Genomic DNA, 14,341 nt, shown 5'->3' on the forward strand with positions numbered 1-14,341 from the left:
AGTCCATAAATGTGATGTATCTCTCCATTTATTTACATCTTTAATTTCCCCATCACTGTTTGGTAATTTTCAGCTGAGAAATTCTACATGTCTTTTGTTCAGTTCTTAAATGTTCTATGCTTTCTGGTCCTTTTGTAGATGTAATTGTTTTTAAAATTTTATTTTCTTAGTGTTTGCTGCCAGTTTATACAAATACAATAGATATTTTTATGTAGTAATTCTGTATTGTGCAACTGTGTTAAATTAACTTATTAACTTTACTGATTATTTTGTATTTATCTTTTGTTAATGTTATTTACAAATAAAGTCAGATTTATTTCTTCCCCTTTTTCTTGAATAGGATGTTTTTATTAGATGAATATATTTATCTGTCTATATTTAGCTTTTACCAATAAGGTATGCTGAACTCTAAAAATGTCATACCATTAATTTATGCAATATTTTTTAGTCAAACTAACCATTCATTTGAAAATGTGCATTGAGCACCTCCTCTGTGCCAGGCCTCCACTCTGCACAGAGAATAAAATGCTGATAGTCACAATAACAGTCCTTGTTATAAATTTGGCACACCTCTGAGTTGCTCCTTGCATGTGAAAGCCAATGAGGTAGGTTTTGTTATTATCAACATAATGTTTAGATGAGTAACTTGGTCAGTAAATTCTCTTTACTCCTGGCTAGGGGTCATGTTATACTTTATATGTGTCTTTATATGTCAGGTAATTTTGAATTGCATGTTGTAACTGGAATATAATTTTTTTAATTAACTATTTTTTCAGTAAGTTTAATGACATTTCATAATTTTCTTTGCTAATTGTCGTTTCTTTGTCTCCTGCATTTCCTTCTGGTTTCACTGGACTTCCTACTGGAGTCTATTCTCAAATAGTTCTTTTGTGAGCATTTGTGGGTAATAGAGTGTTAGCTTTACTGTGCCATGGGGTCCCTGATTTTGCCCTCATTCTTGGATGATGCTCTCGCTGGGATTAAGTTCCGGGTTGAGGGTTCTTTACTCTCAATACTCTGTGTCATGGTTTATTGTCATCAGCTGTTGCTGCAGAGACGGCAGCTGTCATTGTCACCATTATTCCTTCTGACGTGATCTGCCTTTCTCTTTGGAAGCTTTTCAGATTTTGTTTGTATCGATGGTCTATAGTGTGTTTGTGTGTGGATCTATTTTTATCTTTCTCAGTGTGTGTGATGTGCACTTTCAGCTTAACCAAAATATTTTTTAGTTGTGGGAAATCACTAGCTAAACTATCTCAGTAAATATTGGTGTTCCACTGTACTTTTTAATAATGGTGATTCATTTTTTTCTTTAACGTAATCCTAAGTGTATGTATTTTTTAAGTGTTGTTTTTTTCACCATACTCTCCATTGATTGATGTCTTCTAGAATGAATTCACGTTCCAGTTGTGCATTTCATTGTCTTATAAACCTTTTCAGGGGCTTCCTGTGTAGCTCAGCTGGTTAAGAACCTGCCTGCAATGCAGGGGACTTGGTTTGACTCCTGGGTTGGGAAGTTCCCCTGGAGAAGGGATAGGCTACCCACTCCAGTGTTCTTGGGCTTCCCTGGTGGCTCAGACAGTAAAGAATCTGCCTGCACAAGAATATACAATGGAGAAAAGACAGTCTCTTTAACAAGTGGTGCTGGGAAAACTGGTGAACCACTTGTAAAAGAATGAAACTAGAACACTTTCTGACACCATACACAAAAATAAACTCAAAATGGATTAAAGATCTAAATGTAAGACCAGAAACTATAAAACTCCTAGAGGAAAACATAAGCAAAACACTCTCTGACATACATCACAGCAGGAACTTCTATGACCTACCTTCCAGAGTAATGGAAATGAAAGCAAAAATAAACAAATGGGACTTAATTAAACTTAAAACCTTTTGCACAATGAAGGAAACTATAAGCAAGGTGAAAAGACAGCCTTCAGAATGGGAGAAAATAATAGCAAAAGAAGCAACTGACAAAGAATCTCAAAAATATACAGGCTGCTCAATACCAGAGAAATAAATGACCCAATCAAAAAATGGGCCAAAGAACTAAACAGACATTTCTCCAAAGAAGACATACAGATGGCTAACAAACACATGAAAAGATGCTCAACATCACTCATTATCAGAGAAATGCAAATCAAAACCACAATGAGGTACCATCTCATGCTGGTCAGAATAGTTATTATCAAAAAGTCTCAGTTCAGTTCAGTTGCTCAGTCGTGTCCAACTCTTTGCAACCCCATGAACCGCAGCAGGCCAGGCCTCCCTGTCCATCACCAACTCCCGGACTTCACTCAAACTCATGGCCATCAAGTCGGTGATGTCATCCAGCCATCTCATTCTCTGTCATCCCCTTCTCCTCCCTCCCAGCATCAGAGTCTTTTTCCAGTGAGTCAACTCTTCACATGAGGTGGCCAAAGTATTGAAGTTTCAGCTTTAGCATCAGTCCTTCCAATGAACACCCAGGATCGATCTCCTTTAGAAGAATGGACTGGTTGGATCTCCGTGCAGTCCAAGGGACTCTCAAGAGTCTTCTCCAGCACCACAGTTCAAAAGCATCAATTCTTCGGCGATCAGCTTTCTTCACAGTCCAACTCTCACATCCATACATGACCACAGGAAAAACCATAGCCTTGACTAGACGGACCTTGGTTGGCAAAGTAATGTCTCTCCTTTTTAATATGCTGTCTAGGTTAGTCATAAACTTTCCTTCCAAGGAGTAAGCGTCTTTTAATTTCATGGCTGCAGTCAGCATCCGAAGTGATTTTGGAGCCCCAAAAAATAAAGTCTGACACTGTTTCCACTGTTTTTCCATCTATTTCCCATGAAGTGATGGGACCAGATGCCATGATCTTTGTTTTCTGAATGTTGAGCTTCAAGCCAACCTTTTCACTCTCCTCTTTCACTTTCATCAAGAGGCTTTTGAGTTCCTCTTCACTTTCTGCCATAAGGGTGGTGTCATCTGCATATCTGAGGTTATTGATATTTCTCCCAGCAATCTTGATTCCAGCTTGTGCTTCTTCCAGCCCAGCGTTCCTCATGATGTACTCTGCATATAAGTTAAATAAGCAGGGTGACAATATACAACCTTGACGTACTCCTTTTCCTATTTGGAACCAGTCTGTTGTTCCATGTCCAGTTCCACCTGTTGCTTCCTGACCTACATACAGGTTTCTCAAGAGGCAGGTCAGGTGGTCTGGTATTCCCTCTCTTTCAGAATTTTCCACAGTTTATTGTGATCCACACATTCAAAGGCTTTGGCACAGTCAGTGAAGCACAAATAGATGTTTTTCTGGAACTCTCTTGCTTTCTCCGTGATCCAGCGGATGTTGGAAACAGTAAATGCTGGAGAGGGTGCGGGAGAAATGGAACCCTCTTACACTGTTGGTCGGAATGCAAACTAGTACAACCACCATGGAGAATAGTGTGGAGATTCCTTATAAAACTGGAACTAGAACTGCCATATGACCCAGCAATCCCACTGCTGGGCATACACACCAAGGAAACCAGAATTAAAAGAGACATAATTACCCCAGTGTTCACTGCAGCACTGTTTACAATAGCCTGGACATGGAAGCAACCTAGATGTCCATCAGCAAACGAATGGATGTGGTACATACACACAATGGAGTATTACTCAGCTATTGAGAAGAATGCATTTGAATCAGTTCTAATGAGGTGGATGAAGCTGGAGCCTATTATACAGAGTGAAGTAAGCCAGAAAGAAAAGCACCAATACAGTATAGTAATGCATATATATGGAATTTAGAAAGAGGGTAACGATGACCCTGTATGCGGGACAGCCAAAGAGACACAGAGGTAAAGAGCAGACTTTCGGACGCTGGGAGAGGGCGGGGGTGGGACGGTCTGCGAGAACAGCACTGAGACATGTGTACTACCACATGTGGGGCAGATCGCCAGTCCAGGCCTGATGCATGAGACAGGGCGCTCAGGGCCGGCGCACTGGGATGACCCTGAGGGATGGGATGGGGAGGGAGGTGGGAGGGGGTATCAGGATGGGGAACCCGTGGCTGATTCATGTGAATGTATGGCAACAACCACTACAGTATTGTCAAGTAATTAGCCTCCAGTTAAATAATTTTTTTTTTACAAAAGAATCTGCCTGCAATGTGGGAGACCTGGGTTCAGTCCCTGGGTTGGAAAGATCCCCTGGAGGAGGGCATGGCAACCCACTGCAGTATTCTTGCCTGGAGAATTCCCATGGACAGAGGAGCCTGGTGCACTACAGTTCATGGGGTTGCAAAGAGTTGGACACAGTTAAACATGGCACATTTTTGGTGTATTTTAGAATTTTGTTTTTGTGGCATTATTTGAATTAGGAAGGTAAACACTTTTCTTCATTTTGTTTGTCTAGTTCTGTACTTTTCTCTTTATTACGGGTTATAGCTGCTTTCTAACTGCTGGGCCCCCAGTCGAAAGCCAGGTCTCCATTAGGGTTTCCAGGGTCTTTGTTCAGGGTGAGTGTTGCAGGCTGACTCACGGATGGCGTCAGTAACTTTGTCCAGCTCTGAGCTAAGAGGCTGCTCCTTCTCCCTTCCCCTTAACTAGGCCACAGTGTCAGAGGAGCTTTAGCCTAGGCCGCGGGGGGATCTGTGTTTTCTTCCCTTCAGGAGGGGGAGCCTCTTCCCAGTGGACTTTAAGCTGTGCGCAGAGCTGATGATCACTGTGGGACCTTGTTAGCCCTTGGTGCCTCAGGAGGAACTGCTTCTGTTTATGGGTGTCCGGGGGCCCGGAGCTGTCCCTACTCCTTTTGTGTTTCTTCTCGGAGGTTCTCTTGTAACTCACTGCTTTCTTTAAACGTAATTACATCGTGTGCTGTATTCGGAACAAAGGGGCTGAGTCAGAAGACCACCTTAATGAGTGCTGACTGGACATCCAGTCTGTTCCTTCCTGTTTTGTCGTTGTTGTGTCCCTTGACACACAGCTCTTGTTGGCCATATCGCACTTGTGCATCCGTTATCCGTGAATGTTAATATCTAGTGCAGACACTAAGTTATTTTTTATTTAACTTTGTCTTGATCAAAATTCTCTATTTTTACATATGAACTTTAAAATCACCTTTTCTAGTTTTAGAAAGATAGACTCATTTGGAGTCTTATCTTGAACCTCAGTTCAGTTCAGTTGCTCAGTCCTGTCCGACTCTCCGCGACCCCATGAATCACAGCACGCCAGGCCTCCCTGTCCATCACCAACTCCCGGAGCTCACTCAAACCCATGTCCACAGAGTCAGTGATGCCATCCAGCCATCTCATTCTCGGTCGTCCCCTTCTCCTTCCACCCCCAACCTTTCCCAGCATCAGAATCTTTTCCAGTGAGTCAACTCATCGCATGAGGTGGCCAAAGTATTGGAGTTTCAGCTTTAGCATCAGTCCTTCCAATGAACACCCAGGATTGATCTCCTTTAGAATGGACTGGTTGGATCTCCTTGCAGTACAAGGGACTCTCAAGAGTCTTCTCCAACACCACAGTTCAAAAGCATCAATTCTTCGGCGATCAGCTTTCTTCACAGTCCCAACTCTCACATCCGCGAACCATTCAATATTACAGTAATCCAGGCCTATGCCCCAACCAGTAACGCTGGAGAAGCCGAAGTTGAACGGTTCTATGAAGACCTACAAGACCTTTTAGAACTAACACCGAAAAAAGATGTCCTTTTCATTATAGGGGACTGGAATGCAAAAGTAGGAAGTCAAGAAACACCTGGAGTAACAGGCAAATTTGGCCTTGGAGCATGGAATGAAGCGGGGCAAAGGCTAATAGAGTTTTGTCAAGAGAACGCACTGGTCATAGCAAACACCCTCTTCCAACAACACAAGAGAAGACTCTACACATGGACATCACCAGATGGTCAACACCGAAATCAGATTGATTATATTCTTTGCAGCCAAAGATGGAGAAGCTCTATACAGTCAGCAAAAACAAGACCAGGAGCTGACTGTGGCTCAGATCATGAACTCCTTATTGCCAAATTCAGACTGAAATTGAAGAAAGTAGAGAAAACCACTAGACCATTCAGATATGACCTAAATCAAATCCCTTATGATTATACAGTGGAAGTGAGAAATAGATTTAAGGGACTAGATCTGATAGATAGAGTGCCTGATGAACTCTGGACAGAGGTTCGTGACATTGTACAGGAGACAGGGACCAAGACCATCCCCATGGAAAAGAAATGCAAAAAAGCAAAATGTCTGTCTGAGGAGGCCTTACAAATAGCTGTGAAAAGAAGAGAAGCGAAAAGCAAAGGAGGAAAGGAAAGATATAAGCATCTGAATGCAGAGTTCCAAAGAATAGCAAGGAGAGATAGGAAAGCCTTCCTCAGCGATCAATGCAAAGAAATAGAGGAAAACAACAGAATAGGAAAAACAAGAGAAAATTCAAGAAAATTAGAGATTCCAAGGGAACATTTCATGCAAAGATGGGCTCGATAAAGGACAGAAATGGTATGGACCTAACAGAAGCAGAAGATATTAAGAAGAGGTGGCAAGAATACACAGAAGAACTGTACCAAAAAGATCTTCACGACCGAGATAGTCACGATAATGTGATCACTCACCTAGAACCAGACATCTTGGAATGTGAAGTCAAGTGGGCCTTAGAAAGCATCACTAGGAACAAAGCTAGTGGAGGTGATGGAATTCCAGTTGAGCTATTTCAAATCTCGAAAGATAATGCTGTGAAAGTGCTGCACTCAGTATGCCAGCAAATTTGGAAAACTCAGCAGTGGCCACAGGACTGGAAAAGGTCAGTCTTTATTCCAGTCCCAAAGAAAGGCAATGCCAAAGAATGCTCAAACTACCGCACAATCTTGAACCTCAGTACACATATATATTGATTTTAGAAAGATTGCTATTCTTATGCTGTTATGTTACCCAGATACTAAAATACTCATTTATTATCACTTTTAGATACCTTTTTTGACCTTTACTTGAGCTCTTTACTCCTATTTTGTATACGTGCATGCTAAGTCACTCCAGCTGTGTCTGACTCTCTGTGACCCCATGGACTGTAGCCCGTCAGGCTCCTCTGTCCATGAAATTCTCCAGGCAGGAATACTGGAGTGAGTGTCTATTACCTTCTCCAGGGGATCTTAAATTTTCCCAAAATACCTAGTTAACTCTAAAAACTTATAGTATATTCCATAGTTTCCAAGGTATATAATCAGAGCAACTGCAATTAATATAATTTTATATCTTATAATATTTATACTTGTTATCTAGTTCTCTTATTAAACTAAAACCTTTAAAACAATGTTTAACAGTTGTAGGCATCTCTATGCCTGATTTTATTGGAAATGACTTAAGTGTTTCACTGTTGAATACCTTTTTGTATTAAATTTGGTAAAAAGTGTGTCTCATTTAGGTACTTCCCTTTTATTTTTATTTGAGTTTTTATTAGGAGTGGTAGCTGAATTCATCAAATACCATTTTAAATCTTGATACAATCACAATTAGCAATTTAATTGTTAACTAATGGACTCAGTTTGCTTTTTTAGTTTTTCTTTTTTGCATCAATACTTGTGAATGAATTTCTTTATACTTTTTATAAAAGTATACTTTTTTATACTTTTTTGTACTTCATACTTAAAAAAATTTCTTTTACATTATATTTTTAACTACTTTTATCAGATTTTATTAATATTTTTAAAGTTTTTAAAATGAATTGCGCACCTTAATGATTACCTTTTGCTCTAGTATTTCTTTTGTATAGATAATTTTGTTCTCGTGTTTTATACATTAATAATTAAGGCTTTCATGTTTAAGTCCATATTGTCAATTTGCCAAAATACTTTCGGAAAACCAATACATAGTTACCCTGTAGCACATACTTCTTAGGATATTTAGGTATTGCAGATGCTTTTATCTGAATCGGATATTTTTTTCAAGTATGTCTCCATGTCTTTTTTAGGGGAGAGGAGGAACTAGATATTTACTGTGTCCTTTTAAAAGTGACATGCCCCTCTGTACCTTTTGTTAGAATTCTTAATTCCGAATATATATGTGTAGATAAGTTGGAAAGATTTTTATAATTTTAAGAATACATAAGTAATTCTTTGGGTATGTTTATGAATGATAGCTATAGGAATTTACTGTGAGTCTGGGTTTTGTTGTTGCTTAATATTGCCCTTTTTGCTGTTTCATGAATTCTAAGACTTTTTTTGTAGCTACCCTGTGCATTTCATCTTGGGCTTAATTCTGATAATGTTTGAGTGTGTTTGGTAATTTATACATATATATAACTATAATCACCAGCTTTTCTTTCTTCCTTTTTTTTTTTTTTTTTAAACAGTTACATGGGGATTGGTCTTTCTGCTCAAGGTGTGAACATGAATAGACTACCAGGTACACTTGTAATTGAATTACAGTACAGTCTTATGGCTAACTGGCTAAAAATGTCAAGTAATAACTTGAGATAGTTAAGTACATTAATCTTCTATATTTTTAACCACTTTATGAGTTCAGAGTTGAAGCTAAATGGTTTTAATAAATTTTATGCTCTTTTGCAAAATATGCCATGCCTTGTTTCGTTTTGCTTGTTGGTATTTTGAACTTCTAGTGCATAGTGATATCAACTACTTTAGATGTTTTAATGCGGTTGGCTCTGTCTCCTACCCAACACATCTCTGACTTTTACCCTATTTTCAGCTGTTTAATACTCTGGGTATCTAGGCTGATATTAAAAGTAAACTAAGGAGAAAAAAAGGAAAGTAAGGAAGGTGTGAAACGCAATGGCAGACTGTTTTCCTAAAACCATTAATTGTACCAAAGTGATTCTTCGATTATATTTTCTGATGTTCTGTTTACTAATGTTAAAAATTAACTTTAGCAGAAACTGCTTGAAAATTGAAAGAAAAATCTTGTGTGTTATTTTAAACTCTGTGTGTTTAAACCAAATGAAAGCAAAATTCCTTTGGTCTATTAGCAAAGGAAATATGCATGGAGACTGCGTCTTGCTGTTTGTTTGCTTTTTCTGTTAAGAGTCCTCTCTGTTTAAGACATAGTTTAGCGTTCTGTGTGGCAGATTTATTTTTGTTAATGTTGCGAGCAGTGTTTTAATACAGAGTTTATGTACTGTGATTGTTGAGAATTTAAGGTGAAATTTACAGAGATTGTACTATTCTTGCTTGTCTTGTTGTAAATTTACTGAATAGTTCTAGTGTGGGGGAGCCTTACTTTTCACTGTAAATATACTGAAACTTTCTCTTTTAGGCTGGGATAAACATTCATATGGTTACCATGGTGATGATGGACATTCGTTTTGTTCTTCTGGAACGGGACAACCTTATGGACCAACTTTTACAACTGGTGATGTCATTGGCTGTTGTGTTAACCTTATCAACAATACCTGCTTCTACACCAAGAATGGACATAGTTTAGGTACTAAAATAACCAGATGTTATGGTTATTGTACTTACAACATGGTAGTAATGTTTATTATGTAATTCTCCTTTATGAGTAGATGCCTCTGGAAATTATTTCTCTGTTCTTTCTAGGTAGAAGTTGAGAAAATGGTGAAAACTTAAATCTGAAGTATTATATAATGGGCACATATTCAATTAAAAATCTTAATTTTTTACATTGAAAGCCACATTGTATCACACCTGTGGGACTAACTAGAAATGACTGCATGCTCAGATATTTATTCTAGTGGTGGAAATGCTACGTGTTTTCTGCTTTGCTTTGAATAAAGCCCTTCACAGTATGATCCAGTTTTCTAGATACCGGGTGCTGAGAAAAATGCGGTCAGTTTTTAGTATAATATGAGGGTAATGACAGAGCATGGAAAAGCTTAATGCCGTCAGTTTTTAGTATAATATGAGAGTAATGACAGAGCATGGAAAAGCTTAATGCTCCCGGCGAAATGACTGGCATTGACATACTGAAAAATCAGGCCTACTAACAAAAAATTAATAAAGATTGTAACTACAAGCTAGTTCTGCAAGAGGGAGCAGAACTAAAATGAGCAAATGACAACAAAACTAAGACAGCTGGCAAATCAATAGATAGTGAAAACATGAGAAAATCACTCCGCTGTAAGACTAACAGGAAATTAGGGGTTTGGGTTGAATATCTCTACTACTTCAGATTTAATACTTTTATGCTCCCTTTTTCTTAGATATTTGTTTGTCTTTGTTTTGTATTAAAGTATAAAGGATAGCAAGGTTGATGCTTTAAAAAAAAGTTTCAGATTTTTAACTGTTTAAAACATTCTTGATTTATAGCAGGTTATTTCTGATGAGATAAAGTGAAAGAAGGCATAAACTAATCCCAAAGGCAGAAAATTCAGTTTGCTTATAAACAGTATTTAAAAATTAAACTACAGATAGTATGCTTAGACATATAATAAATATTCTTTAATATAAGGCAAAAACTATTGTGTAATTTAATAGTAGAGAATTCTAAATTTTGGGCTACGTTGGTAATAGCTATTTGGGGTTTTTTAGTGTCTTGACACGGAGAAGGCAATGGCAAGCCACTCCAGTACTCTTGCCTAGAAAATCGCATGGACAGAGGAGCCTGGTGGGCTGCAGTCCATGGGGTCGCTACTAGTCGGACACAACTGAGTGACTTCACTTTCACACATTGGAGAAGGAAATGGCAAGCCACTCCAGTACTCTTGCCTGGAGAATCCCAGGGATGGCAGAGCCTGGTGGGCTGCCGTCTATGGGGTCGCACAGAGTCGGACACGACTGAAGTGACCTAGCAGCAGCAGCAGCAGTGTCTTGACATACTCCTTATATAATGTTACTGTCTTAGTCATAGTTGCATTTGGCTTAAAACTTTTCCTTCTGAATATTGCTGTTGATTCTGAAGTCCTATGCTGGCTAACTTAAAAGCTCTCACAAGTCCACAGAGATTCTTAACATTCTTTTCAGTACAGGACCGTTGATAAAGGTTGCCATGTATAGTGTGTGTATTTGTGATCTGTTATTGGCCGACTGGTTTCCAGAAGGAGACAGCCTTTTAGTTTATTTGTTGGTGCTCTTCAGGCTCTGACTTGTCAAAGCAGTTCACTGGGATAGTCTTCATTGGCTTGGCTGCTTAAGGTATTTAAGATCTTAAACCAGAAGTCTGTCTTTAGGTAGGATCTTTGGTTCAGTAATGCAAAGATGACATTTTTAAAACCAAAACGAATCTTTTTATAGTTTGCAAACTTTATTTCAGAGAAGAAATTTTATTTGGGGACTTGAGAAGATCATAGGTGATGTGATATTATTTTTTTTCCTGTTAGATTTTCACAAGCATTTACATTGAGATTTTCTCTTGGGTTAAGAAAGCTGTTTTTAAAATATGTTGTTGTCGTTCAGTCCCTAAGTTGTGTCCAACTCTTTGTGACCCCATGAACCGTAGCACGTGAGATGCTGTTTAAGAACAAGGGTACTTGATGGAATCACGTTCTAAAATTGTCAGTTTGAAACAGTTGGTATTATTCATTCATAAACCTAATACGTATTTATCAAACAATGGAGAGTCAGGATAACAGTGGTCAGTATGGGAGTTCAGTTGTCTGGGTTTATCTCCTGGCTTGGGCTTGTGACCTTATATGAGTTACTTAAACATTTCTGTGCCTCAGAGCATAAAACCAGATCACTATATCATGTACCTTATTGAGGTTGCTAGGGCAAACTGAAGTGATGCATGTGAAGTTAAGTGATTGCCATATACTTAGTGAGTACTCAGTAAATGTTGTTTATTGTCATTTGCCAGACTCTGGCCCAGGTGCTGGGGTTGCAGTGAGCAAAAATTATTCCCTTGGAGCAGAGGTCAGCAAGCCATGATGGCCCATGGGCCAGATCAGTCTCGTGTCTGCTTTCTTAGTAAAGTTTCATTGAAACACAATCACCACCACCCGCATCCCCTGTTTGTTTATTTTCTGTATATGGCTGCTGTCCTGCTACTGTAGCAGAACTAAGTAGTTGAAACAAGCCTAGAGAGCTGAAAATATTTACTTTCTGACCCTTTACAGAGTAATGTGTTTCTCTCTGGACCAGATTCTAGCATCTAGAAGATAAAATATTACTCAGCTACTTTTCCCGTGTATTTCACAAAGTGGATAATTTGTGCCCCAAAGCTTGGTACATCCTTAGTTTCTGTCTCATGGAGGTTTTCAAAATGTATATTTACTTACCATATAAAGAGAAATGAAAAGGGTTTTGAGGAAATAATTAAAGGAGAAACATTTCAGTATGCAAGTTAATTCATTTGAATTTTTAAATTTTATTATCATTCTTCAGTTGACAATTACTTTTCTAAAAGTCTCTTGATAATCAGATTAGGAAATTGGGAAAGAATTGTTTTCTGTGTAAAACTTAAATAATTGTTCAGCTTGTTAAAGTGCCATTTTTGTGGTCTGAATATGTATAGGTTGTGTTTAACATATTTGGCAGTGTTCAAAAGTGTTATTCTGTAGAATTAAGTTGGATATTTCATTAGAGCTTTTGGTAAAGTGAGGAAGGATCTCAGTAATTACTGACAAAAGAAAATTTTTGCTTAAACGATATAAATTTAGACAGTCTTTATCGATAAGACATTTTTGAGGGAAAGTGATGATGCTGCTGCTTTATGAAAGGTGGTAAAATTATATATGGTCATGTTTTATTTATTCTTGCTATTTTCTTTGTTCTTTTTAGTTTTCTGAAATTTTTAGGATTAATTCTCACATTTGTTTGGCCCACAATCACTTTACGTTCTGTTTATTAATGAAACTAAAGGTAATCTGAATGTTTTCACTTTTGACAAGTTAACATTTGAGTTTACTGGTTTTTAAAAGTCATAAAAACAGTATTTTCATTACAAAGCACTATTGTTACATTTATTTCAAGGCATATATAAGTAGAGATTTGTAGTCTGTTTGCCTTTTAACTTTATGACTTTAAAGAGTAGAGTCAGATGGTTGTATTTTCTGCTGGTCCCCCACAGCTGTGGAGCCACAGACTGTCAACTGGGAAGAGACCTTAAAGATACCGTTTCAACAGAAGGGCCCTCATTGTTTTAGGTGGTGATCATCACCATAGAGGGAAGGATGCTGGCGTGGTTTGATTTTGTCTTAACGTGTGTTTAAACTGAAGAATTGCGATTAGCCAACTCACCAACACCACTCCCTCCCATTATTGTAGAGCTCAGTCTTTTTAAACATATGACTGAGGTCCTATAGAAATATCTGGTTTGTTTATTATCTTATTTTCAGCTAAGGAATTTATTTGAATATTTAAAGGGTGATTACATCATCACTTTGGGATGTCAGTAGATTTATTCCAGTGATGTTGCCATTGTCCAAATGTATTTGGTACATAACTGTTGAAATTACTGTCAGAGAGCATTTAAGAGAAATTCTCAACTGTATCTTTGTCCTTTGAAGGAGGAATTGATTTTGTTTTCTAGAGTGGTCAAAACTTTAAGAATGTATTTTTATGAGAATTTTTTTAAGTATACAAAGCTACCATATTTTTATTCATCCCTTTTTGTAACAGAAAATCTTTCCTTTTCCCTCAAAATTATTTAAAAGCTAAATCTAGGTAAGGAAGATTTAAATAACAAGGCCAGATAAAGCAGCTTAGGTGTCAGTCAGAAATTAAATGTAATTATTTTGCAACCAGTTTTCTTTTGTGGTTCCTCACATAGCTTTGAATGTATATCTGAAACCATTTCAGAAATCCTGGAGGCAACAGCCATACCCCAGAAATAAAATTGGCGTGTCCCTAACAAGGGTCATGAGCTTGAAACAGGATGGCATTCACTCAGACCTGTATAAGTGTTATAGAGAGAAAAATTAGTCTTGTTATTTTATATTTAGCTTTTTAATTTTTTCTTCTTTTGCTAAATTCCCCCTTCTTTTTGGTGAGAAATTCAGCTTGTCACTGTACTCTGCCTTGGAAAAACAACTTCTAATGCCATTTTTTTCTTTTCCTTTTAGGTATCGCTTTCACCGACTTACCGGTAAGACAGAATTTCTTGTAACAGTAGTTTTGTCTTTTTAATTAAAAGAAGTGTATAGAAACTAGTACTCCTCACATTTGAAATGCAGTCTTATCGATGATTAGGTTTATGAGCCATGCTGCACGTAGCCCAGAGCGCCTTTCTTGAGCTCCGTTGGTGTGGACCGTTGGGAAGTAAGCCCAAGAATGCACTGGGCACCATCGCCCCACGGAACTTAGCTGTGGCTGAGAACCAAATCGGAAATGGTTCTTTAGAAGACACTTTTTAGTGTCACTGTGGATTCATTTGAAATTATTTATTGTTGGGCTTTTTAGTGAGTGGCTGTGTGACAGTCATTTACTAATTCAGCGTCTATCGATGCCACTGTGTGGCGAGTTCTG

General features: G+C 38.1%; 1 protein-coding gene across 2 annotated transcripts in view; it reads left to right on the plus strand.

Annotated features, from left to right (window-relative positions):
• Window positions 1-14,341, plus strand: part of RANBP9 (RAN binding protein 9) — a 71,916-nt gene that overhangs the window by 30,460 nt on the left and 27,115 nt on the right. For both annotated transcript variants that reach the window (XM_055405929.2, XM_088831332.1), the window contains exons 3-5: window positions 8,314-8,366; window positions 9,234-9,401; window positions 13,939-13,961. In XM_055405929.2, coding sequence (XP_055261904.1) covers window positions 8,314-8,366; window positions 9,234-9,401; window positions 13,939-13,961 — 244 coding nt within the window. The remainder of the gene's footprint in view (window positions 1-8,313; window positions 8,367-9,233; window positions 9,402-13,938; window positions 13,962-14,341) is intronic.

This window comes from Moschus berezovskii, chromosome 23 (genome assembly GCF_049115385.1).
Source record: "Moschus berezovskii isolate FMDL1 chromosome 23, NW_MosBer_1.0, whole genome shotgun sequence".
Taxonomy (NCBI): Eukaryota; Metazoa; Chordata; class Mammalia; order Artiodactyla; family Moschidae; genus Moschus; species Moschus berezovskii.